Source organism: Paramacrobiotus metropolitanus, unplaced genomic scaffold (genome assembly GCF_019649055.1).
Source record: "Paramacrobiotus metropolitanus isolate TYO unplaced genomic scaffold, Prichtersi_v1.0 Parri_scaffold0000021, whole genome shotgun sequence".
Classification (NCBI taxonomy): domain Eukaryota; kingdom Metazoa; phylum Tardigrada; class Eutardigrada; order Parachela; family Macrobiotidae; genus Paramacrobiotus; species Paramacrobiotus metropolitanus.
The window spans coordinates 960,207-986,111 of record NW_026570241.1 but is presented as its reverse complement, the minus strand read 5'-3'; the positions used below and the strand labels follow the sequence as shown (position 1 = coordinate 986,111).

Here is a 25,905-nt window from a genome sequence, read left to right as displayed (position 1 = left end):
TGGAATCCAAGCAGGTAGCCCGCTCCCTGTCAGACTGATAATCTAGCATGGGATTTCCTGGCTGCACAGCAGAAAATTAAATAAAGAAGATTTTGTTTAATCCATTAATCAAGATTCACGAAAGCTAGCAGCGTGCAAGTGGGAAACATGTATTCTTCCAATCTTCTTTGTATCTGGCATCAATTTGGCATACAGAATTCAATGATTTCAACTTTTGCACCGGTTTTCGACAAAAACAATATTGGAAACAACAAAAGCTACAGTACTCGGTAGTTGTAGTTGTTTTGATGAATATCGAATATCTGGGTTGACTATTACATCATGGAAAAAGCGGTAATGTGCTATGTGCAACACTCCGCATCGTACCGTATATTACCATCACATAAACACTGTCGCTCCATGGTGCGGTCATGGATGCTCCAGAGAAACTGATTAAAAGGTCGGATATGGATGTTCCACGCTTGCCGCTTCCTCAGTTTAATGCCGTAGCAGGTCGCACCGAATTTTCCTGACTGAAGCGTAAATTGTTCGTCTCCCACTTTATGCAGAACGCCAATCGCTCCACAGTAGCCTTTAGGGTGAAGGTGTATACTGTTAGGGAAGTGCGGAATTTCATCGGCTAACCATCCGTAGAAACACCAGCTGGCGCCGTCCTCGTGGGCTTTTTCCAGCTGTGCTTTTGTCGCCAATACGGCACCCGCTGTCCGGCAGGCATCCTCGGCCTGGGTTTTGTCGTATTCGTAGTTCAGACCAACGGCAAATACTTCCTCTACGATTAAAATTATTACGGGTCGCACCACAAAAGTCCTTAAAAAGCGTACATTTAAAAAACATCCTTTTAAAATCAAAGAAATATGAATTTCGTTTGATTGCAAGTAAACGCACCTAATGAGAAGCCTTTTTCAACTGCTGCTTACCTTTACCTTCCACGTTGCAGCCGTAACATTTGCGAATCCGTATGATATCACTGTAGCTCAAGTTATAATTCTGGCCAATACTAAAAGGTCGTTTTGTGGAGATGGTCGGTGTAAAAGGACTTTTGGCAAACGCTACCGGTGAATAATGCAAAATCGACAGGTAATCGTAAGGTAGGCCAAGCACGGTGGTGTCGATATATTTGCGCTCGAAGTTGATTCGCACCTCGGCAACTGAAAAACATAAAGTCAACAAAACTGTTTGTTTTAAAACAGTAAGGTGTGTCCGCCACGTACAACACCCGCAAACAAGTTACTCTACGTTTTCCACCCCAAACGCGCATTTAAATCGTAGGATTGATGTATTATCATACAAGGCAGTATTACCGACGCTTCACGCAGAAATAGTCGGCTTTATATTTGGCCGAACTTCGCTTTTATGGGTTACATCATAAAGTTTTTGATCAGTGGCATCAATAAGTTGCAAGTCGGATGACAACACCCTATAGATGAACTATGAAGTGGGTATAATTAAATTGAATATTATATGTGCAAATATTCCTTACAGTTTTTAACGTTGTCGAAGTTGACGGTAACAAAATCATCGCGATCTTTACGAGCGTGTTCGTGGAAGAATCCTAACGTATGCATCAGTTCGTGAAGAACGTGACCCAAGGACCTGGCGCATCGGGATGTGAGGTAGATCCGCTGCCGGTAGCCTGCTCGGCCCACTTCCGATGCGCACCTAATGAGCCATTTCAAATAGGATAAATTTAATACGAAATGTACTGTGGGGTGTGCCTAACTTTGGATTTTAAAGCACGAAACATCAGCAGTTGGCATAAAGGATTCAAACCTGTCGTGAACTTGGGAAATCTCTACGTAATCTTTTTCGTGCGTTCGAGGGACAAACTGGATACATCCGTCGGTTTCAGATGTAATCAATGCCATTGCTTGCAGAATGGTACCTTGATGGACACCTGTAATGATGATTTGTCGCTTGCTTGCATTATTTTAATTTAATGCAGTTAATTTACCGATAGCTAGTGCATCTAGGTTTCATTCTTTACTTTCTGTTTTTATCTGTGGATACGGTGAGGATTAAATTTTGTGATCTGATAAAGATCGCTCATCGTAGTACAGTAAAAACATACGCAATGCTGGACCAAGAGTGTAGGGCACTATTCCTCTTGGCCATCTCCTAGACTCTACGCTGACGGCATTGGATTGGGTCTGTAATTAATCCGAAATAATGGCACTATTTTTATAAATTGTCACTTCAAACCACAACCTACTTGTACTGATTCGAGATCAGCCATTGTGTCGATTCCCAAGATATCTCCTTCGAACAGACTAGCCGAATACCGTCCATCTGTGTCGCTTGTGCTGTTATCGGCATCACTGCCGGCACTTGCAGACCCTTTTTCAGAAGTTATCATAGTGTTATCCGGTTTTTTAAAGTGGTTACATTTTGCGCTTCATGTACGATGTGCTTCATGAACGAATTTACGTCAACTTACCGGACCAGAAATAGAAATTTAGAAGACAAATGAATAACCAGATAACAGCCATTCTTAAAATACCACGCACACTTAATACAATGAAGATAATGTCACAAACAGAAGTTTAAAATAAATATGGATGGAAACGATAGATGTACATTCAGCTTTCTACTAACTCGCTGTACGTTGACGCATGCAACCACCGCGAGATATTAAATGCCGTGAAATATTGCACGGTACTCGAAATATCCGCGTTTGTAAAAGACAATACGGAAGCGAGCCTCGAGTGCACTTTGCGCCGATTCCCATCAGGAAAGGAGTGTGGCTCATGTCATAGAAGTGTGACAATTCCATGCTTCAACGTGCCACTGTTTCGTGGACCGAACTAACCTTTGCCCATCTTACGTGCATTACGACAACCTGATCATAGACAAGAGGAATCAGCATCGTACTGTACTCTGTACATACCACTTAAAGTTAGCCGAACAACATGACTGGGCGTCTGATAGTACTACATTTCTCAGAACTTGCAACTGTAAATCAGCGATAAAAGATCTGAAATCAGATTCAGCGACATAGGGAACTTAATGTGCTTGAAGCACACTGATTTTGACGCAATATGGGCAATCGCCTCGAGAAATGCTTTTATTAATTGCTAAAACTCTTTTTCATACGTTTCTGTATCACAAATCCAGGAGACGTTTGAATTCTGAATGTTTTTTCGCTTATCGTGTACAACTTTATACCCTAATTTTTAGGATAAGTTTTAGTAGCTAATAAAATTGTCTAAGTAATATATATTACTTAGACCATAGACCCATTAACGGGTCTAATACGTTTGTCGTATGACAAACTGTTTGTAAGAAAATTCTACAGCTGTAACGTAGAAGACAAAGGTACAAGATAATGCAAAAACCATAAAATTGCGCATATGCACGAGGTCATACGCACAATCTGTTCCATTGCATGATTTTTGAATGGCATTCACAATATCCCAGAGCAATAATCGTGACAGTATCGTTCACGTATGCTAAATATGTATATATTTTTAGTTTTGTTAGCGGCCTTTTCATTCATCTGACCAACGTTTGAAATACTCATAATTCTTAAGACAGTTTCCTAAGAAAAAGTTTTCAACTGGAGATTTAGAGCATATGGCCCCGCTAACGCGGAACGAGCTTCGGAAATATTTAAAAACATTTCCAAGTAGGAATAGCGCGGATATTGGAGTACAAAGAATACAAGAGCGCGGCATACTTCGAAAATTTAAGGTGTATAAATAGTGCCATAGATGGTAAATCACAAAAACGATAAACAGCAGGCATTTTTTTGGAAAGATTGCTTTAAAATGGCACCAAAACCATCGTCCACCCTCCACCGTATAGTTGTACGTAATTTGTAAGGGCCTTAAGTCTTAACTTCTTATTCCCATGGTAAATTATTCCAACGATGAACCGCCATACGCATGTTCGAACATCGGTTTTCATATGCGTACGCTAAACTGACTGACCCTTATCTGAGCACTAACGCACATATTGTGTACAACTGTAATTGCAGAAGAGGTATTTGCTGTTGGTTTCCACTATGCATACGATAAAACCCAAGCGGAGGATGCCTGTCGCACTGTGGGTGCCATGCTCGCAACAATGGCGCAGCTGAAAAACGCCAACGAACAAGGAGCCAGTTGCCATTGGTGCTTCAACGCATAGCTGGCCGACGCTCTGCCGCACTTTCCCAACAATACGAGTATACAATTACGCATCCCCATACCAGAGGTTTCTGTGGAGCGGTCGGTTTCATTCATAAAGTGAGCGATGACCAGTTTGCACTTCAGGCAGAGAAATTCGGTGCAACATGCTACGGTATTAAGCTGCGCAAGCGGCAAGGATGGAATATCCATATACGACCTTTCAACAAATTTTTCTGGAGTAAGTACAATCGCACCATGGAATGGCAGTGTCTGTGTGATGGTGATATATTGTACGGATCGGAATGTTGTGTCTAAACCGCTAAAACAAATAGTTATGGATAAATGTTTAACTGGTTGTTTTTCACTTCACAAAAACAAAATTGAACAAATAAAAAAGAAAAATGCGACATATTTGTACGCACCATTTCTGCTTTAAACAGTAAAAACCCTCCCCGGGCAGAACCGTGAGCGTTTGTTCGCCGACTGACAGGATGCGCGCTCCGAACTTTCGCTCAATGCGGTGACGGACTCGAGATGCGATATCTGCTGTGACGGTTGACCAATTATTATTCTTCGGCAAAGGGCGCACTTTTACTTCGTATCTATCACATATAGCGCGCCTTTCGAGCATCTAGCAGTTAGCTCATACCATTGCGGCGGTACACGCCCTTGGCCGCCGGGGAATAGTGCTAAACGTTCCCGGCCCTTCTCCAGAACTTTTACGGTATAAAGGGCGTTGTCCTTGGGAAGATTTACCACTGGACAGAGTAGTTTGCTGGGATGCCATAACCAAGCAGCTCCAGGATAAGATCGGCACAGCACTTACACGCTAGCGTTCTCCATAAGTGAGTCCGTCTCCTCTGGATTCGATCCAGCATTTTGTTCAACCAGAAACGTTGCATGTTGCGTCGTCCAGGACAAAGTACAAAACCTTCCGGATCGTATTTAACCAATTTCTGATCTGCGCCGCCACGCCGCCCGAGGGCGGTTGGACACAGTAGCCTTCGAGTAGCCGGGAAGTCGTGGCTGCTCCATAGCAACGCGTACTCCTACTGTAATTTTTAATTAGGGCGCGTTTTGAAAATCGTGCTGTCTGCAAATACGGGTGGCACATGAAAATTAACAGAAAACCAAGGTCTACAAAGCGAAAGACACATGCCTGATAAAAAAGAGTAGTGTGCTCGGTAAAATCTGCGGTCAGTTAGTGTCCCCAGTATTACAGTGCGCCTACCAAGCGCCAATCTTTACGTGATACGTAGCGTATGCGTAGTTCCCATTTTGGTGCACTGTGTAATCCCTGTAATTGGTGACGTGCGAAACAACGTCTACGGCGGTTGCCATTCCGGCGCAGATCAGAAATTCTGATCGCTGTCCGCTGCAGTGGAAATCCACGATCAGTCCGTCCTCCGCCACATCGATCACTTCGCCGTGCTGGATGAGTCCGCTCTCTGTCAGCACATCCACGGAGTTCCATTGGTTGACTGGGTCAAACTCCAGCAGAGCGTGCCCAAAAATTATCATTTTTTACATGCGCACAATAATGATACTGGAAGGTGGATTAAAAACTATTCTCGTATCTCGGCAAAAATTTCACAAAGGCCAGTAAGTCAGACGCCCAGCGCCCAGCGGATACGTTTAGGGGGCTTCCATAAATTACGTAACGCGGTACCGGAAGTCGAAGTTGTTGTTACAGTAGATCGGCGCCAGCGGTAGAAGTATGGGTCAAAATTGAAACTTTTTTTCGTTACGACGTATTTGGATACCCCTTCATGCTTACCGGTATGGCGTACCAAATACCTCACCCCCCGTAAACCTTAAAACTTAAAACTCAGAACACTAGAACGTAAAACACTAAAACGTATGTAAAACACTAAAACAGTAAAACGTAAAACACTAAAACGTAAAACACTAAAACGTAAAACCGTAAAACGTAAAACACAATACCGTAAACCTCAGAACTCAGAATCATAGAACTTGAAACTGTAAACCCTGAAACATGAAATCGTGGTTTTCGTGGACTTAGATAATTTTAAGCAAAAATAAACGGTAGTTCCACCAACGCCAATCCAGTTCCAAAATCACCGCCTAACTCCAATAATTAAGTAGACTTCCATTAATATTATTGGAATTGGCATTGTGGAATTGGAAATCTGAAAAGTGTCTAAGTCCACGAAAACCACGATTTCATGTTTCAGGGTTTACACTTTACAGTTTCAAGTTCTATGATTCTGAGTTCTGAGGTTTACGATTCTGAGTTCTGAGTTTTACGGTATTGTGTTTTACGTTTTACGGCTTTACGTTTTAGTGTTTTACGTTTTACGTTTTAGTGTTTTACGTTTTACGTTTTAGTGTTTTAGTGTTTTACGTTTTACGTTTGTGTTTTACGTTTTGTTGTTTTAGTGTTTTACATACGTTTTACGTTTTAGTGTTTTACGTTTTAGTGTTCTGAGTTTTAAGTTTTAAGGTTTACGGGGTGAGGTATTTGGTACGCCATATACCGGAAGTAGTGTGTGACGTCACGACGCCCAAGTGGAAAATCAAAAGATAGAAAACAATGAGAGCAGATTTCTTCTGACTTCTGCAGTTCTCTCACAGTCACCGACTCTTCTGGCAGCTTTCTGACTTTTTCTGTGTCGCTTGTTTGATTGTTCTGTTCCATCCTTTTTTCAGATATTCAGCGCAAATAATTTTGCAGTTAGGTACTGCTGTAACGTACCTCTATCACGGGAGTGACGGTTCCATTCATTGATTCACCGATTTGGCGAAGGCGTTGAGTGATACACTGCACTAGCCTGGTTTGTGTTCCGCCACGCTTTGCGCTTGTGAAGAATCCCTGCCAATGGCCATCATGGCTATGAATGACAAGAATCCCGAAAAGTCCCGCTACCAAAGCCCGTTGGAGCAGCGCTATGCCAGCGAGGAGATGTGCTATAACTTCAGTGAGCGCAAGCGCATCATCACCTGGAGAAATCTGTGGATCTGGCTGGCTAAATCGCAACAGGTACGCACATCTCAGTGGCGGGGTTTGTGGGTGTTTTCAGCCTGCCAGTTACATTATCACATAAAATTACATCATAAGAATATTATAAATCGCTTATATTTTTACCATTTTGAGTTTATGCAGCTAAAAAGTATATAGAACTGAACATACCAGTCGAGCATTATGCCATTATAATCAAAGTATGTACTCATCATAATTTTATTTGGCGAATATTCTTTCATTTTTGCTTGTTCTTACAAGTTTTCCAATATTTTTTTCTCGCTGAGGCTTTGTGAGAAAAAATTGTGGATTTTATATCAATTTTTATATGGTGAAATTGTGGCTTGTGTTATTTATTTAGGCATAGACCGCAGATGCTCCATTGCTTACTTGGTGCTTAAAATTGATAGGAAGTGTTGTGCACTGGCAGATGTTTCGTGATTATACTCTGTACAGCGGTTTAAAACGTTTTAAAACGTCGTGAACGTCTAGCGAGTAGTCATGAAAGTTTTTCCACTCCTTTTTACTATTTTGTAATATTTTCCGTTAAGTCGTTTATGTTTTCAGAAGGCAAGTGTGCCTTTGTGGCACATAGTATTATTTAAATTTATACATGTAGATGCTGGGTTTGAACATCCAAGAAGACCAGATTGCGGAAATGCAGGCCAACGTGGAGCGCATTGACTGGGATTTTGCGCTGGCGGAGGAGAAGCGTGTCCGGCACGATGTGATGGCGCATGTGCGGACCTTCGGGAAGGAGTGCAAGAAAGCCGAAGCCATTATCCATCTGGGAGCCACATCCTGCTACGTGACCGACAATACCGTAAGCCACAATGATAACGCACACTAATAGCAATGCGCCCTTCATTTTCGCATTCTGTAAGCACTAATTTTGCTGGTATCATTGTTTTGTCCAGGATCTTATCTGCATCCGCGATGGGCTGCAAATACTCCTGCCGAAGGTAGAATAGTAGATTATTCTGTTAATATGTACTGCTGAAATTAAAATGGGAGTCTGTACTCGTTTGTAAAATTTCTGTGGGTGTTTGAATGTGTTTTGTCGGAATTTAGCTGGCGCGCTGCATTGATCGTCTGAGTAAATTTGCTGATGATTACAAAGCCTTGCCTACTCTGGGATACACTCATTTGCAGTAAGCTGACTAATTATTGTCAATTTTTCCCGTGTTAAAAGTTGACGGAGGAAATTTGCAAAATTTTTTCTGATTGTTGTTTTGGAGAAATGCTACCATTTTTTTGCCTGATAAGAATTACGTACGGCGGTTTTTCATCTCTGTAATGCTATTATGCTAAGGGTGTTTTTCATTTTTGCACATTTTACGCTGTGGCTATTTTGACGCAAACTCAGTTAATTTTTTCCTCCATAATTTAACTCATCATAATTATTCTATTTTTATTCGGCATCCGCCAGCACACATAACAATACACCTGCGCAGGTTGACGCTAATTAAAAGCATCAAATTTTATGCTCAATTATTACTATACTGATGTAATTGATATTGAAGTAATTTAATTAGTTGCTGTGAAAAATGTGTAAATTGTGCGCTTTATCGATTCTTTTAATCTAAAACTTTTGTCCGTATTCATTTTTAATTTTTTGTAAAATCGTAGGCCAGCGCAGTTGACCACGGTCGGGAAGCGTGCCGCGCTGTGGATAGGCGATCTGGTGATGGATCTGCATAATTTCGAACGGATCAAAACCGATCTGCGCTTCCGCGGCGTCAAGGGCACCACCGGGACGCAGGCCAGTTTCGTCCAGCTGTTCGATGGGTTCGACGAAAACGTTCAGAATCTGGATCGTCTCGTCTGCGATCTTGCCGGCTTCAAGAAGTAAGCGCTAACTCGATGCTCGAAATTGCTTTCAGCTGTTCTTCTTGGTTTTAAAACTAAACATTTTAGTTCGTGCCTCTTTGTGTAATTTTTTTTTCTCTGTGCAGGTGTTTTGTCATTTGCGGACAGACATACACGCGCAAACAGGATTTGGAAGTTTTATCGGTGTTGGCTGGACTGGGATCGTCCGTGCATAAGGTACAACTGGAGATTATGGCTGATTTTTCTCACTATATTTCGCTTTTTCTCATATTCCGGTCACTTTGAGTGTATGGTTTCATATTTCGGTCACCGGGTAATGGTGCGACGGCGACGGGTAATGGTGTGGCGCACTACACAAATATCTCGATACATACATATCTGCTGATCGCACTGCCTCTAGCCACCCGTCAATTTGCTGTTCGCAGACAGACGCAGAGCAAGCCCCCCCAACCCTCACACGTTTGAGGGGTCCATTAAATTTCATTTGTTGAAAGTTTAAAGAGTAAAAGACCGGTGTTTTGGGTCTCACCTGATTCAGAGTTTCTGTTATTTGCTTAATTTTCATAAAAATTTACTAATGTTATACGTTCAAATTTAATAAGAGAAGTCGTTTTTGTAACAACTACTGATCTTTGTCAACTCCGTTTTGTCAGGAAATTTAACTACCTGGTGACCGAAATATAAATCCATACATCCAAAGTGGCCGGAATAAGAGAAAAAGCGATGTATTTTGAGTATGATGAATTATAAGTAAGGTTAAATTTTGCCTTTACGCACTTTCTAATAAAACTGCAGTAACGAGCGATTCAATCGACGACATATCATTATTGTAGCATATTATCTGTTTAATCATGCGCAGATCTGTACGGACATTCGTCTGCTGGCCAGCTTTAAGGAGATTGAGGAGCCTTTCGAGGAGGACCAGATCGGATCGAGCGCGATGCCCTACAAGCGCAATCCGATGCGCAGTGAACGCTGCTGCAGTCTGGCGCGCCATCTGATGAACCTGGTCAACGATGCCCTGCAGACGCACGCGGTGCAGTGGATGGAGCGGACTTTGGACGATAGTGCCAATCGGTAAACGAAAGTTATTGTCAGCGTGAGAAAGTTCACGCCTTTTCTCCTGTTTTCAGCGCTGAAAAGTCGATTTTATCCACGTTTATTAAAGAACATTCTTAATGATGCAGAAATGCTATGAATCTCTGTAAAATGATTTTATAGGTTAATATAAATAATTATTGGTGCTTTATTAGTATTAATTTATAAAAATTACATTCATTTTTATTTTTGTTGATGTTTTTGTTAATTTGTATTATTTATAATCAATAAAAAATGTATCTTCATAATAATGTCCTTATTTATAGAAATAGTATTATTAACAATATATCGAAACATAATAGATTAACACAAGAACGAGTTGCAACAGGTAAAATATATGATATTTATATTTTTAAATATTATTTTTATTCATAACCATGTTGGCATGCTCGACAAACATTTCTTTAGGAATCTTGTATGTGATACTAACCATAAAAGTACTTATGATGGTGGAATTTGTTACCGGTATCAAATGTGTCATTATGTTGCTAAAAATTGCAAGTAAAATTGAGTTTTTCGTTTCGTAGACGTATTTGCATTCCGGATGCTTTCCTGATCGCGGACGCTCTGCTGATTACACTGCAGAACATTTGTGAAGGGCTGGTGGTTTATCCCAACGTGATTCAGCGGCGTATCCGCGAGGAACTGCCCTTTATGGCCACCGAGAGCATTCTCATGGCCATGGTAAAGGCCGGTGGCGATCGGCAGGAATGCCATGAAAAACTGCGCGAATTATCGCAGCTGGCGGGGAATGTCGTCAAGCAGGAGGGCAAGGACAACGATCTGCTGCAGCGCATCCGCAACGATGCTTACTTCGCCAAGATCCATCAGCAACTGGACGACCTGATGAATCCGAAGGCGTTCACGGGACGCGCCGAACAACAGGTAAAAATGCGGCGAAATTTGGAAACAACATCCGAACATCGGATAAAAATAAACGGCCGTTTGTGACTAAGCGCTAGTCGGCGGAATTGTCGACTTTCGCACCGTTGTGTCAGCTTTAAATTGATTTTCATTTACTTGACTTTCATCGAAATATTCTTTGTCACTGCCAGATACACTAGTCCTAAGCGTGCAAACCCTCAAAGTGCTATAAACAAATCATCCGAAAAGGACAAGTAAAAAATTCTGTCGATTTTCACTTGACTCGAATGACGGCGCGCTAACGCGGCCGTAACTTGTATCAAATGACGGGCTTGATAAAAAAATTTCGGGTTAAACCTACTTCGTTCATAAAGTACTGCGATACTTTGCAAACGTTGCAGTACACATTTCAGTACCACTTTAATGCGGTTTGCTTTTCTTGCGTAGGTGAAAGAGTTTCTGGATTTGGAAGTGCGTCCCGTGCTGAATGCGTACACGAAGGAGCTGGCTGGCATCGTGAGGGTGGAATTGTGATGGATGCTACCGCATCCTGGAATTTTGAGCAGTGTTTACACAATCATGAATATTATTAGTAATTATTGTTTTTACCGACCAGACGTCGAAGTCCCGTTAATCGGGTTTGTAATGTTAACGTTGCGAGATTTCCATATACCGTAATTGTCCGCTCGTTTATTGTTGTTGTTGTTGTTGTTATCCTTTGTTTGTTGTATTTAGTTCTCGATGGAATAAAGAGCAGATCGTTCTATAGGGTTCTCTGCTCTTGATGTAATAAAAACAATATGAAAACTCATTCACGGTCTTGATAAATTTTTTTCTTCGGCTTGTTCTGATGTGATCGCTACTCGGCTGATAGGAGCGGGGAAAGTGTCGGAAAATTAAGTTTCTAATACCGATCTGTGTACTTCCTTGCTAGTTGCACTGAGACATGCACTAATTGCAGAGAAGCATTTGCTGTTGGTTTTGACTATGCATACGACAAAACCCAAGCGGAGGATGTCTGTCACACTGTGGGTGCCGTGCTTATGACAGTGGCGTAGCCAAATCCCCACGAACGAGGCGCCAGTTGGTGCTTCAACGCATGGCTGCCGCACTTTCCCAACAACATGCATCCCCATTCCCCATACCGGAACAGTCTGCGGAGCGGTGGGTTTTATTCATAAAGTGAACGATGATCAGTTTGTTAAAAGGTTGTATATGGATATCCCAACTCTTGCACAGCTTAACTGATACCGTAGCAGGTTGCACGGAATTTCCCTGTCCGAAGCGCAAATTTCTCTGGAGCATACGCGCACCACGGAACGACAGCGTCTGTGTTATAGTGATATAATTATTGTATGGATCGGAATGTTGCACCTAAAACGCTAAAATAAAGAGTTATTATGAAAATGTTTAAGTGGCTTCCTTCAGGAACAATTTTGAACAATATTTGGCTTAATAACCTGGTTTTTGTTAAGGAAAACGCCCAGTATCGCAGCTAATAAGGGAACAAAGCGCTGCATTGGTACCTGTTTTGAAGTAGCACATGTAACATTACAGCAGCATTCCTAACCATAAGAATCGTCACGGACATAACTTTTTTTAGGTGATCTTATTTCTACTCCCTTAAAAAATTCTTTTTCTTTCGTTGCTTTATGATCTACCTGTTTAACATTCATTCTTCTGACTCTTCACCACGTATATTGTAACACGACACCAATAAACAGAAACAAATGTGCAATAAGTAACAACCAATAATATGCATTACCAAAGAAACCACAAGAGCGACAATAAGATACCTTCAGGAAAAATTAAGCACTTATTCAAGATGAACAGGAAAATCCGACTTCCATTCATTTTTGGATTGAATTACACTGCTTGTTTAGTAAAAACCGAAACGCAAACACAAGATAGGCAAGTACACCACCACCTGAACTCTGAAGAATAAAGGACACCACTGTTTGTGGAGGATACAGTTTTGTGTTTGAGTCGGCTGTGGCAGTTAGGTAATACATATCTGCACAGAACGGTTAACGTTTCCGACCAAATTTTTACTGCTTGAAAACCAGATGGCCGTGACGTGCCAGTCCGTACACCATAACGCCGAAAGCGACACAGGAGCCAATAGTGCGCACCAGGTGCATGTAGCTCCACGTCTCCAGCATCTCTCGGCGTCGGCCTGTTTCGAAGCGGGACTGACCACCCTCGGTGACACGCTTACTGTCCTCGCAGATGGCGTTATTTGTCGGCACCATGACTATAAAGGTGTAGGGCAAAACAGCCAGAAATGTCGCTCCCACGCCCAACCACAATTTGCGGTCGAAGTCCGAGTTGATGATTCGCAGAGCGTGGGTGATACTGCCCACGCCAGCCAATGAACATAGCGAACCTGTTATAACGGGTGTAAGTACAGTATCGGAACTGCCGAGGAAATTTATAAATGGGCTGTCTCAATTTTTAGAACAAGCCTTGTTTGCTGTAACACTGAGTGAGCTTAACATGCAAGGTTACTCAAAAATTTTTGTTTACTAGTATATACTTATACACAAATGGCTTTTTTATTGTATACATCTGTATAATAAGATCACCATACTACATGTAATTGTGGATCCGGATGGATTATTCAGCTTCCCCTGTATTTAAGTATGAAATTATTAAACATACCTTGCGCGATGAAAGCGCGATGGTACATATACGGGAAGAATCTCCAGTTTTCATCCAGACCAAGATCGCGCATCGCCGGCACTTCCTGTGTTGACATATAAAACGCTGTGCCGGCAAATAAGCCAGCGCTCACGGTGGTCAGTCCATCCAGGTTATTAAAAAGCGGGTGCGGCATGATTCAGCCGTTATTGAAAGTATAACAATTTTGGGAGAGATTAGAGGAAACTGAGAAAAAACGGCTGTGTTATACTTCAAAGTGGAAGACGGAAAAAGTGATTAATCACGCGACCATAATCTTTTAAACGCCTGTCATGTCGCCCACTTTTGCAGTCAGCATTATGCGAAACTGGTTTAAAGTGCAGACGCTGCAGTACGGAGAATATCAAGCAAAACAATCTGCATAGCACATACTTCTCGTACATCGTTACGTATGAGCCAGATAGACATATGGAAGATATTATATATACCGTACTTCCGTTGGCTACCGCCGGTATCCCGTACCGCAGTTTACCGGTTTCTTTGTTGTTGATATAACGACTGTTTACACTTCGCTGAACAGCTGCAGACGGCGTAGTAACTTATCAAGATGTACGGCGAACGATGGCTTTTAACATCGGCATGTGCCGGTATACTGTGTACGATAATATAGCATAATATGCAAAGCATAGGATGTGCATTCGTATTTGTAAAATGCAAGGGACTTTCAAACTAGGCAGTACTCCGCGCGTGAAAACGTTTTACTGAATAAATTCTACTTTGAAACGTTCGTGCAAATTTGCGCCGAGGTCGTGATAATTTTAGGCTTATGTTCAGTTATTCTTCACACAAGAAATACAATCAATCAAAACTAAGAAAAATTCAACAACAGCGATTATACCGTACTTGTGCCAGTTATCTTAACAAATCCCGCTACAGTGAATTATGAAGACCATGATCATGCAAATAAAAAATCATAACGACATTAGCACGGCGCTAGCACAGCAACAGTAAATGCCAGTAACCTATCGCTATCTGCAACCGGTTATCCCGTTACTTCCAGACGGTTTTACTGCCGGAAAACCAGATTGGCATGACGCGCCAGCGCATAGACCATGACACCGAAGGCAGCGCACGAAGTGACGGTGCGCACCAAGTGCATGGAGCTCCACTTCTCCAGCATATCCCGGCGCTGATGGATCTCAAAACGGGACTGTCCACCTTCGGTCACCCGTTTGCTGTCCTCACAGATGGCGTTATTTGTCGGCACCATGAAGATGAAGGTGTACGGGACGAGCGCCAAGAACGATGCTCCTACGCCAATCCACAATTTCTGGTCGAAATCCGAATTTACAATGCGCAGTCCATGGATGATACTGCCGACACCAGCCGTTATACCCGCAGCGCCTGGAGTCAGAATAAAACGTTCTTGAAAATTTAAGTGTTTTTGTGTACAGAGTGCTTGCTTAAGTTGTTTACATACGCCTAAAGAACGAGGTAGACATTGATTTTTAAAACAAAACAGCATTTAAGGCAAAAAAGAATATGTTTAACGATCAGCAGTTTTTTGCAAGCGAAATAACTGCAATTAAGGTAAAACAGTAGCATACTTTGGTAAACAAATGCACGATGGTACATGTAAGGGAAAAACCTCCAGTGCTCATTCAGGCCCAGATCGCGCATGGCAGGCACTTCCTGCGAGGAAGTGTAGAATGCCGTTCCGGAGAAAATACCAGCTGCCACCGTGGCCAGGCCATCCAGATTATTCAGGAACGGACTCGGCATGGTGTCGTATTTTGAATGCAATAATGATATAAAAAATATAAAGGCGTACAGAGTACTGTGCACTGTTGTCAGATTTCACAGCAAACTACAAACTGCGAATGTCTTCAAATTGAAAAGACCGTACCGGTGCGCAGCTGTACTGTGTACATAACCACTGCAGTCGCAGTGTTCCCAACGTATGCATCGTCGCTTACTTTTACGGCTACCACGTATGCTGAACCGGTTTAAAATATTATCGATAGGATCGCACGCAGAAGCGGCAAATGGAGATATGTGGATAGAGATATGTATGGCAGGAGTCAATATTAATTATTATTCCCCAGCGTCATGTAGCCGTGAACGGTATTAAACGGTACCACGGCTGACGGTTGGAATGTACTTGGCATCTTTATTACTGGCATACGATTGCACCATGACGGTACAAGCAAGCCGGGAGAAATAGTAGAAAGCTTATTTGTTTTACAAACCCTAATGTAAACACTGGCATGTTGCTGGCTAGAATATTTTAAATACAAAGGCAGTGAAAACTGAGTAAATGATCGTCTGGTCCAGTAAAGTAAGAACAATATTTATATCACAATCCGAGGTTGCTTTAATTTGGGTAATTACGAGTCCATGAATGTATTATCTGGTATATACTGTACAATACACGTATAGTACACATACACGCACACATATACAGTACACATACACGTAGTTTGTAGCAGAACGTTTAATGCTATGCGCCTCTTTCGACAAGGATATTTTACGAAAATCATTCATGAAAGCCATGCGCTGTAGAACTATCGATTATACACTCCTACGTCTACATTCTTATCAAAACAAAAGTAGGATTAAAAATCAATGAACCATTGCGACTTCACCGCTGTAAAAGAGTCGTTTATTATTAATTAGGTATGGCAACGTTTGCTGCTGCAAGATTTTCTGCGCTTCTCATAAGCACAAAATCGGCCTGAAAATTCTTCTCAGCACCATTTGGGCATCTTGATTTGTGGAAGCGATGGTGATCTACAAATTTGCGATACAATTGCTTGTTAGCATCAGTATTAAGCACATGACATATCGTACGGAATTACCGGTGTCGAGAGATAGCCGAGATAGAATACCAAGAGTATCCATTGCCGAATAGCGGGATACTTTTCTTGGGCATCCGGAACGATGGCAACGAAAATCGGGTCGGAGGCAAAGCCAATCAAATGCACGACCGACATGCAAAACAGTTCCTTGGCCAACTGGATACGTCGCTCACTTCTTCGCGTATGTTCGGCTCGAATCCTTGCCGGGGTGGAATGCATGCTAGTTGATCTGGTGCCAGATCCAGATGCCAAAGACTGCGTCGCATTTGTAATTTTTGCCTTCCTGCTGATTTTCACTCCAATAAACAGAGCAATGTACAATCCACAGGTTAACAATAACGGCATAAATACGGCAAAAATTAAAATCGCAGGAAAACTCGCGTCACTCGTATCGACATCGCAAGTTCGCGCCCGGGGATTCAAAATAAATCCTTTCTGCGCCAGACGAAATTTTAAAGGGGCGAATATTGCAATAACCCAGGGGATTAAAATCTGCGCAGCGATTACCGGTTTCGTTATCCAGCTTCGGTATTTGAATGGCCAAATAACGGCTACAAAGCGGTTTAGGGCCAAAACGGATAATCCGTACCAAGCAGCGGCATACGTGATAAACTGACCGTATTCGAAATGCCGGCAGAATTTGTCAGCAACGTTCGGGATAAGCGGCAGGAGAACGTAATTGACTGGCCAGTAAAACAGCGTTATCATGCATTCGGTGATTAATTGGTGCAACATCAAGACACGGGAACCAGTAAGGTGTTCGCGGTTCTTGACCATTACGGTAATCAGAAATACAGCGGCCGTGAGGAAACCTACGTAAACGCAAGCAACGGTGCCGTGGAATGCTGCGCGACCGTTTTTATGTTCAGTGGCACTAGCGTTCGACGCATTTAAAAATAGTCTATGTGTAAAATTGTACATTATGGCCACAATCTGCAAATTGTAAGCTAAAGGTCATACATAGACTGTCACTAGGTTGAGATAAACAATCCGCTCTGCTATTGATGACTGACTCACGTTTGGCTGGCACTTTGTAACCTGATTTCGATATTATGAGTATAAGGATACGGTATGTTAGCCTGGGCAAATGCGACTGAATGCACTCCGGGATTTCCGGTAATTTAGGTCACGCAGGAAGCGTCAAAGATTATGGGCACGACCAATAAAGTCAATTAGCAATGTTTTTAAAACAGCGAGGCTTCCTGCACATTCCGGAACTGTGACACGAGGTTGGACCCGCTGTCCCTGGCTGACGGATCCACTAATGTTTCTAGGGTTCCGTTATGGTTTACTATTCATGCTGCAGACATATTGTTTTTGTTCATCTAGCTCTTTTTTCACGTTAACGTTCCGCTTATGCATTGATTTAAAGTGAATCCGCGCGAGAACACGTTTCCTTGAATTCTTCCACCAACGGGGTGGGTGACCAATCAAACTATGTATCAAATTTCTCGAGAAGCCTTCTTCTTTCCTTAGCAAATACAGTATAATGGAACCCATCAGAACGGAAATCTTTAAAACACCTCCCAAGCCAAGGAAAATTATCTGTAGTAGGGACTGTTGCCTCCTGCAGGTCATGGTGCGAAATACTATAATAACATAAATAATAGTTGATATCTTTCATTCATAGCCCAGCTGTATTTGCAGCGCTAATTTCCCTTCACTTGGACCACATCACATACAGAGTACCTTGGCAGTCAACGTTCCTCATCAGCGTCAGTTCGAGGTTATTCTCAAAATGCGCAAGCTTTCCTTGCCCTGCTCTAGAAGTTGTCAGATCTGATTGGGAAACCCCTGCACAGTTGTGTTTCTGTTTGTATGGCGCGGGCATGCGAAAATTCGAAATGAAAAGAAATTCTAACTAAATGCTCTCCAGGTTTCCTTTATAGTACACAGGTCTGAGGCATGAAAAGTCTGTGCCGATTAAGCATCTGAAACAATACGTGGAGGGCGTGAGTAACGGCAACATGTCGTCAGTCGTTTTTGCCGCAAAGCGTGCCGCTATCACATACGAATAAATACAGTAGTGATGAAAACGTGCTATGTATTGTATGGTATAAATATATGATATAGGTACAGTGGACACCATAAATGTGGTTACACTTGACAATCGGTCCGAAGACCGATATTTTAACGGCAAGATCGACAACAGACCAAAAGAAGTCGGTCATGTCCATTGCGCGTAGACTCGTAATAAACTCAAGCACTTGGAATTTGCACATTTCCCAACGAAAACCATCAATCGATAGCTCAATGAATGAAAAAAAATTCATTTTGATATAAATTGGTTTTATTACTTCTAAGAGAAAATCGAGGTTCCTAAAGTTTCCCGTAGACATAGCATAGGATTTGAATCCACGGTTTGGTTTGTTTTCACGTACACGCAGGGATCCTATGCTTTGTCTACGGGAAACTTTAGGAACCTCGATTTTCTCTTAGAAGTAATAAAAACCAATTTGTTTGGTATCAAAATTCTTAGAATTTTTTTCTCATTCGTTTGAGCTATCGATTGATGGTTTTCGTTGGGAAATGTGCAAGGTGCAAGTGTAAACATCAGCAGGCCGACGGTCAGCACGGAATTGGATGTCTGAGTACAGATAAGTATCTGGTTGCGCGCGGTTTGAGTGTAACCACATTTATGGTGTCCATTGTACTTGTCGGTTGATAATTAATTTTGCCGCTCGCAGCTGTTCCAAATCACACTGCAATGACTGCTGCATCCACCAAATGCGAAAGCTAAAATTCATTCGAGTGAAAGCAGTACATTACGAGTAACATAAGTCGTAAAAGTAAATCGAAGCGCAAAGAGTATAATGGTATTATTTGCAGCCATCTATTTGCTATTTGCACTTTTGCATAACTACAGATACGATATAGCTCTAATCAGACGGACGGATGTAGTTGGCAGTGTCAACGGAACCTGGTTCCTGTGGGAATCTATGAACTATACTCGTATTTCTGCTGGAGTTTCGAAAACCGTACCCCATAAAAATTTCTAATGAAGCGTTCATATAGCACTGCGCATAGGCCAGCGGAAACCGCAAGCAGGCTTTCGACACTTTTTTACTTAGATTTTTTATCCGTTCCATCGTAAGAATTGTATAGTACAAAACGTACCATAATGGTCAACAGTACGGATAGTGATGCCCCTTTCCTGTACGACGGTAATTTAACGAACCCAACGACGAAATTCCAATGGGATTTCGTTGCTGGGTTTAAGGGTTTTACCGGCACCACAACATTTTTACTGAATGTCGCGGTGTTATTGATACTGTTAACCCAACGCACGTTGCGTACGACGTTCAACATCTACTTAATGAACCTTCTGCTCTCCAACATCGTTTTTTTCGTTTGTTCAGAGTTGTACAAAAATTATCTGGATGAAACACAACTGGTGGCCCGGTAACATTCTCTGCGAGTTGTATTTATACTCGCTGGACAATCTTGCCACCTGCATGAACTGGGCACAAGTTCTCATTACCACCAACCGTATCTGGGCTCTCACCTACCCCGCGCACTATCATCAGAAACACTCGCGAGCGGTGGCTACCACGCTGTGTGTGGGAATGTGGATCTTTGTACACGCGGCTACCTTACCCTTCGAGATTATGGACGCATTGTGGTATCGTTTGCCCGGCCCAATTAACGGCTGCCGGTTAAATTTTGATGCACACACCTTATATGCACAAATCTATGAAATTGTCATAGTAGATTCCACCGTAACCTTTATTCTCGTAACGTATCTGTATTTATTGTGGAAAGCAACAGCTCGCCGACGTGTCCGGACCGGTGATCAAGACGCTTTGGAGGAAACCGGTCAATCGCAACCGCGAAAAAGCGATGAGACCACGACACGGGCACGTTTTCAAGAACGTTACACGCCCTTTATCGTGCTGACTTCGTTAACTATCAATGCAATCGTCTGCTGGACGCCGTCAACGCTGGGTTATTTGTAGTGATGTGCTGCTACAGCTTTCAGCCACCTTACTTACTATTTACTAATTTTAAGGGATTATAATGGTAAACGTACCGTCTCGGAACGTTATTCCATCGCGTCGTCAGCAACAGCACCAAAACGCTGGCACTGGTCAACAAGCAGCACCGCGCCGACACCTTGAACCATGCTGTATCGGTCGTCGTCGAACTGCTGCGTCTGAAGCCAATAATTCCAGTTACTATTGTAAAAAACCCCCGCGCCGGCATAGAGAGGGTGCCAACAGCGGGAACGTTCAACTGGGGCAGTCCAGAGTGGGCGATAATCCGCTTCCATCTGCTGCCATTGAAAGCGGTTTGCCAGCGGTTGTTTGTCAGCAATTTCACCGTATGCCTTTCTCATTTTCTTCTACCGAGGTTTTATCCAGAAATGCCAAATTCGGGCCAGAAGCCCCAAAAGCTAAAACTGTTCATAAAGATTCCCATTATGAGATTTCGCAAGGAGGAGTGGGATGACGTATGCATGCAAAAGTGTAAAGCCGAATTAAATCGTAATTGCCCGCCGGTTACCTTGGCCATCGTTGAGAAACTTCAAAGTCGGCATGCGCGCTGGTTGGGAAGTGTTCCTTATCCCGGCAAGAAGTGGGCCGCGCTGCAGATGTTTCTTGAATTGTAAGCGTAGCAACTACTGTTTTGTAAGCCAACCTTGACAACGATGTTTCTGTGTTGCAGCTACGGAGAATGTCGGGTTAACGATATTGTCACATACTGGCGCGAAATGGATTTGAAAATATCTCTCTCTCGCCGTAATTTGGGTCTGATGAGGCACGCCTATAATAATATTATATTCTTTCTTTTAGTTTGTAGACTGGTCTGTCACTTTGATCAGTTGCAACTGGCACCTCCCGTTCAAACTGATCTTGTTAATATGATTAAAAAATTAAAGTCCTGAAACATCGAAAAAATAAAAGCAGGCGGCCATAGGCACTATCGTAATAAAACAGTTTTTATTTCAAAAGAACTCAGTCACAGCGAAATTAGCCGAAAATTCGGATACTGCACGCCTGTGACTTAGCTGCATCTAAGTTCCCACGTCTGCTAACCTTTTTGTTTCGCTTGAAAGTATTGATTTCTTGATTACCGTTCAGGTAACTTATTTTCCATAAAACGCTTTGGTGATAAGTATCCGCATGGGCTAGCTGTCATTAAAATCTCCCAGCTGTTAGGCAACAAACCACGACTGATCAACGGTGGTTCAGTTCACTGTCACAACAAATGGCTTTTTACCCTGAACTGCAAAATATTTAATACATATAATAAGTAAATGCGTATATAACGGAAGGTCACCGGTTCATACCAATCTAACGTAACTGAAGTTCCTGTTATTTTACAGCCCGCTATGTTAATGAAAATTTGTTTGTTTATCCAACCAGCACCGACCGAGTATGAGAACATCGTCATATCATACCTTTTGGGGTTGTTAATGTAAAATTTTACGTTCTTAAAACTCTGTAGGCCACATTTCCGTGCCAAAAACTGCTTCGATAGTCACGCGGACTTACACCAGTTTGCCGGGAACAAGGAAAAAATTTCCGACAATGCGATTTCGGAATCGACAGTGAAGAGCTAGCATTCACTTTCGCGTAATATCTCTGTCGTCTAAGCAGTTTTCCGCTTTGAATATTTGGAAAGCACTTGACAGAAGTGTATTCGACTGCAGTAATTTTCGGATGGAACGATTTTCCCACTTGATTGGGCAATATTAACACCGGAATTACTAGAATTATTCACCTTTTGCCGAACAAATGCCGCGAAAGAAGCCGCCAGGACAACCAACGCATTAGTTCTTTTTCAGTTGCTCGCAAGAAAGCTGGTATTTTTCTAATATAAAAAGACAGTTTAGTGGATGGAATAACTGCATTATTATAGTGTTGAATGAACCTGGACCTCATACCCAGCAATATTGTGAAGCTCTAAAGTAGATTGTAATACCATTACTTGACATGGCGCTCCTTTATCTTCTTATTTCTGGCATTGTGTCCTCCGTATCGTCATATGTGATAGTGCCCGAAGAGGGGCTTCCAAATACTCCGCCCGTAATTACAGTGGAAGATGCCGGCTATAAAATTAAAGTTCGCGAACAATATACATATACACATCCTGGATCCGTGTGGTCTATCAATATCTGTAAGTGAATTTGGGGATGACACGCTGATCATTGCAGGAGACTCCTGCAATTTACTATTTAGAATTAGTGTGCCCGCGTTATAAATTATTGTTACTTAAATGACTATTGCCTACAAAATGAAGCTACAATTACTTGTACATAAAAGACATCAAATGCAAGTTGCAACAGAAGGTGACGATTTCTTGTTTGCAAACCAAACGGATCAATAATTATAACGATTTATCGTCGTTTTATCATTGCGTACGAGTATAACAATGTTCCTGTTCTCACCACATGGCTGTCGTATCTTCCAGATCAAGACTTCGAAAACCCTCATTCGTACTTTAACGAACCCGCATTCACCGAAGGTCTGCCTCTATGCCCAAAAGATGGTTGGCCAAACTGCGAAAATTGCAACTTCGTATCCAAAAACGATTTCCAAAACGGTGGGAACGGCCATCCGTGGGTACTGGCACAGTGCTGTGCAACGCACCATTATGCGCGTACGCGAAAGCTGGCGCTACAAAACATATATCCTTATGCCTTTTTCGGAAAGAGCCTGGGAACAATTACCAATCCCAACGGAGACATATATCTGAATAAGGAGAACGACTTCTACACCTGGACTGGTAAGAAAGACGGCTTCTAATACAAATGACCTAGCAATTTGTTTTCTGGTAATGTATTGTCGCAAAGTTTAGCGACACAATTTAGACTGAATCAGTATGCCTTTTTAGGCGGCGACTTTGCTACTCTTCTGATAGCAATGGCACCGTTTTGCGAAGCGAGTCCAAAAAAATGTCTCCTAATTTCGCGATAATACAGTACCAATCAATGGCATCTGTGAAAAATTGTCAATTGAGTTTTATTTTCCAGACACCCTTTTCAAAGCTCAGTTTAATTTCCGGAACGACAGATTTATAGAGAACTGATAGAAGAGTGACAGTGCAAACGGAATAAAATGTATTTTACATATTTTATGTAATTTATACATATTCTACTGATTAAACACGGCACAGAATAAAGTGGCTATAGCTATAGGCAACAACTATTGTATCAGCTCTCCCGAATTCTCAAAATTATGTACTAGTAAACGGATAAACAGCAACATGTTTCAGAAAAGTTTATGTAATACTTAATTTTAGATGACCCATGCACGGGCGAATATTTGTGGTCCATACCGAAGCCTTATGTACCATTGCGTGTGCGCAATATGCCGGTGACAGGTATGACAGGTACGGAGTCAGCATCAATCAGGAAAGATCGGTGTAACCCAAACCGCTGCACATATTGACGTGTGTTTAAAGTGAGGCGAATGGTACTGCAGCTATATAATATTATACAGTAGCAGCATCTGATTTGATAGTAAATTATTATAATGCATAATATGCGAGTAATTAATTATTAAATCAGGTTGGATTGAAAAATACGTGCATTCTTGACACATGATTTCGTCGGTAAAATTACACGGTTACTGGCATGAGTTTGTCCACGGCGTAGCTTCGATTTTGATTTCCTAAAAATATCTGGATAAATTTTTAGAGTGAATCAATGGTAACCAATAATCAGATTATGACGAGTGGCTTGTTTCGAACAGTTGCACCTACTACACCCACCACTACAGCAGTACGATGTGAAACCTACGCGCAACCCTGCAGATAGCCGGAGTGTCAATGTTGCCGCACTTATGAGGAAAGCATGTCATGCGTGTGGTCGCACTTGTCTGGCTAATGTTATCGAGCGTGAGTATGCAAGCATGAAGCATGTACGAAGTTCATAGGTTATACTTTATACAGTGTGCTGAGTGATGTCTACTACCGGTATCTACAATTTTATTGTAGTATATAGATATAACTAGTATAAAGGTCGTAACCGCCCTTAGTGCAAGCGAGCGAGCGTGTAAACTTTTCTTGTTGTAAAAGACTCAGTTGGGTAACACTGCGTAACTGCAACAGAAGTACTGTACTGTGTCGTCGACTCATGTTGGCACTATTTTTTACAGTGCGCCAAATCTATGCTATACAGCACCGGGCACCGTGCACGGGTGCAGTGAACTGCTTGAACAATATTACAGTCAACCCGGGCGGCTGAAAGCGAATTCCGCAAAAAAAAAACGACTGACTGTATTGTTTTCCTAATTTTAAATGATTGGTGAGTTTTCATAATTTTTGTCAAAAATATGACGCCCGAGATTTTAGAAGGAAATCATTTTGGAAATTTAACGGCGTTCTCGACACGGCCCTGATAGTAGGCCGTATTTTGGCAACAGTCGCTATCAACCGCTTGGGTTGATTGTATGACTGCTGTTCCAGCAGTCCAGTGCACGCTTGCACTGCGCATGGTCCTATATAGCATGGAATTGGCGCAGTGTAAAAAATGGTGCCAACTTTAGTCAACGATACAGAAGTCAAGAGTCAACTCGCTTTTGTAGCTGTTGCTTATGCTGTGGAAGCCTTATCACCAGAGCTGCTCAGATATCATGTAAGCAATAAAATATCAGTTTTTGATACCGCTACGATGCCGATATGATCTCATTATTTTTATGGCGTTTTACGGAATTATGCCAATACAACATATTAGTTTTGAACGCTTTTTTTGATTCCCTTAAAAAAAGTATAATATTCTTTGAGCTTCGCAAGATATAATTATTATGCGCTTGTTCCTGCTATGGAGTGTGCGAGTACAGTACAATCATCTTTAATGCTCTTGCATTGCATAGATATGGGGAGCGTCCAGGTCCACTGGCGGAAGTGAACGAAGCGCTACGTCTAAGTATAAACTACAAGCTGATATGTGCTCCCCTCTTCGCTTCATTGATCGCTTTAACTTGCTGCTCATAGATAATTTCATAGATAATTTCATAGATCACGCGTCTGCTGAATTTTCAAAGATGATCGGCAAAACATTGCATATCCGAACGCAAGGAAGCCGCTTCAGTAGTTTCCTTTTTCAGTGCTTAAGCCTTGAGCTTCAACGTGGTAATGCTGTGTTTTGGGAGCTGTCCCTTATATTATTTTGAGCGAGATTTTTCTTCAACCTTGCTTATGCAGACCTTTGTAAACTTTCATCAAGTCATGTTTCCATGCGTTTTTATAGCTTCACAGTAAAATATTAACCTGTTCGGCCTCTTTTTTCTTTTTACAATCATAGCGTTTACTTTAGAGTTTACAGCCACAAAAACGCCCAAAAACAACTATGAAAATAAATGAAAGTTACCAGTTCCACAACACTTTTCATCATACCGAGCGTAATAGGTAAATTCTTAACTGAATAGTTTAGCGTGGGCAATATAAAAAAACAATAAATATCATTTAAAAATATGCCATAATACATACTTTCTGCCTGTTCTATTCATTCTGTTCTGCCTATATACTTCCTGCCGAGCAAATTATTATAATTCGTATAATAATTTACTCGTATTACCTTAAA

The 25,905-nt window shown here is 41.9% G+C and overlaps 5 protein-coding genes across 8 annotated transcripts; 2 read left to right on the top strand and 3 right to left on the bottom strand.

Moving 5' to 3' along the window:
• Positions 1 to 200: 200 nt before the first annotated feature.
• Positions 201 to 2,713, bottom strand: LOC129586603 (astacin-like metalloprotease toxin 1). Its single transcript, XM_055479928.1, has 7 exons — positions 2,435 to 2,713; positions 2,210 to 2,334; positions 2,069 to 2,147; positions 1,771 to 1,894; positions 1,481 to 1,659; positions 918 to 1,148; positions 201 to 769 (listed from the first exon to the last, which is right to left on the bottom strand). The coding sequence occupies exons 1-7, from the start codon at positions 2,484 to 2,486 to the stop codon at positions 342 to 344; spliced, it is 1,218 nt and encodes a 405-aa protein (XP_055335903.1). The 5' UTR covers positions 2,487 to 2,713; the 3' UTR covers positions 201 to 341.
• Positions 2,714 to 6,660: 3,947 nt separating this feature from the next.
• Positions 6,661 to 11,663, top strand: LOC129586525 (adenylosuccinate lyase-like). The gene is made up of 9 exons (XM_055479804.1): positions 6,661 to 7,107; positions 7,706 to 7,909; positions 8,004 to 8,048; positions 8,158 to 8,237; positions 8,716 to 8,934; positions 9,042 to 9,132; positions 9,776 to 9,993; positions 10,542 to 10,899; positions 11,326 to 11,663. The coding sequence occupies exons 1-9, from the start codon at positions 6,946 to 6,948 to the stop codon at positions 11,410 to 11,412; spliced, it is 1,464 nt and encodes a 487-aa protein (XP_055335779.1). The 5' UTR covers positions 6,661 to 6,945; the 3' UTR covers positions 11,413 to 11,663.
• Positions 11,664 to 12,505: 842 nt separating this feature from the next.
• On the bottom strand, positions 12,506 to 13,914 carry LOC129586586 (uncharacterized). Its single transcript, XM_055479905.1, has 2 exons — positions 13,540 to 13,914; positions 12,506 to 13,264 (listed from the first exon to the last, which is right to left on the bottom strand). Exons 1-2 carry the CDS (start codon positions 13,712 to 13,714, stop codon positions 12,927 to 12,929), a joined length of 513 nt encoding a protein of 170 aa, XP_055335880.1. The 5' UTR covers positions 13,715 to 13,914; the 3' UTR covers positions 12,506 to 12,926.
• Positions 13,915 to 14,342: 428 nt separating this feature from the next.
• LOC129586589 (uncharacterized) lies at positions 14,343 to 15,531 on the bottom strand. The gene is made up of 2 exons (XM_055479910.1): positions 15,126 to 15,531; positions 14,343 to 14,922 (listed from the first exon to the last, which is right to left on the bottom strand). Exons 1-2 carry the CDS (start codon positions 15,298 to 15,300, stop codon positions 14,585 to 14,587), a joined length of 513 nt encoding a protein of 170 aa, XP_055335885.1. The 5' UTR covers positions 15,301 to 15,531; the 3' UTR covers positions 14,343 to 14,584.
• A 6,583-nt stretch (positions 15,532 to 22,114) lies between these two features.
• On the top strand, positions 22,115 to 25,600 carry LOC129586583 (uncharacterized). 4 transcript variants are annotated; one of them, XR_008690152.1, is made up of 6 exons: positions 22,115 to 22,496; positions 22,791 to 23,105; positions 23,622 to 23,702; positions 24,074 to 24,218; positions 25,196 to 25,248; positions 25,341 to 25,600. XR_008690152.1 is itself a non-coding variant. In XM_055479901.1 (5 exons), exons 1-4 carry the CDS (start codon positions 22,313 to 22,315, stop codon positions 24,136 to 24,138), a joined length of 645 nt encoding a protein of 214 aa, XP_055335876.1. In that variant the 5' UTR covers positions 22,115 to 22,312; the 3' UTR covers positions 24,139 to 24,218; positions 25,196 to 25,600. The 4 variants fall into 4 exon arrangements, 2 of the variants coding, with proteins under 2 accessions (XP_055335876.1, XP_055335875.1); XR_008690151.1 differs by adding an exon at positions 24,908 to 24,957 and having other exon boundaries at positions 25,196 to 25,600; XM_055479901.1 differs by having other exon boundaries at positions 25,196 to 25,600.
• Positions 25,601 to 25,905: the final 305 nt, after the last annotated feature.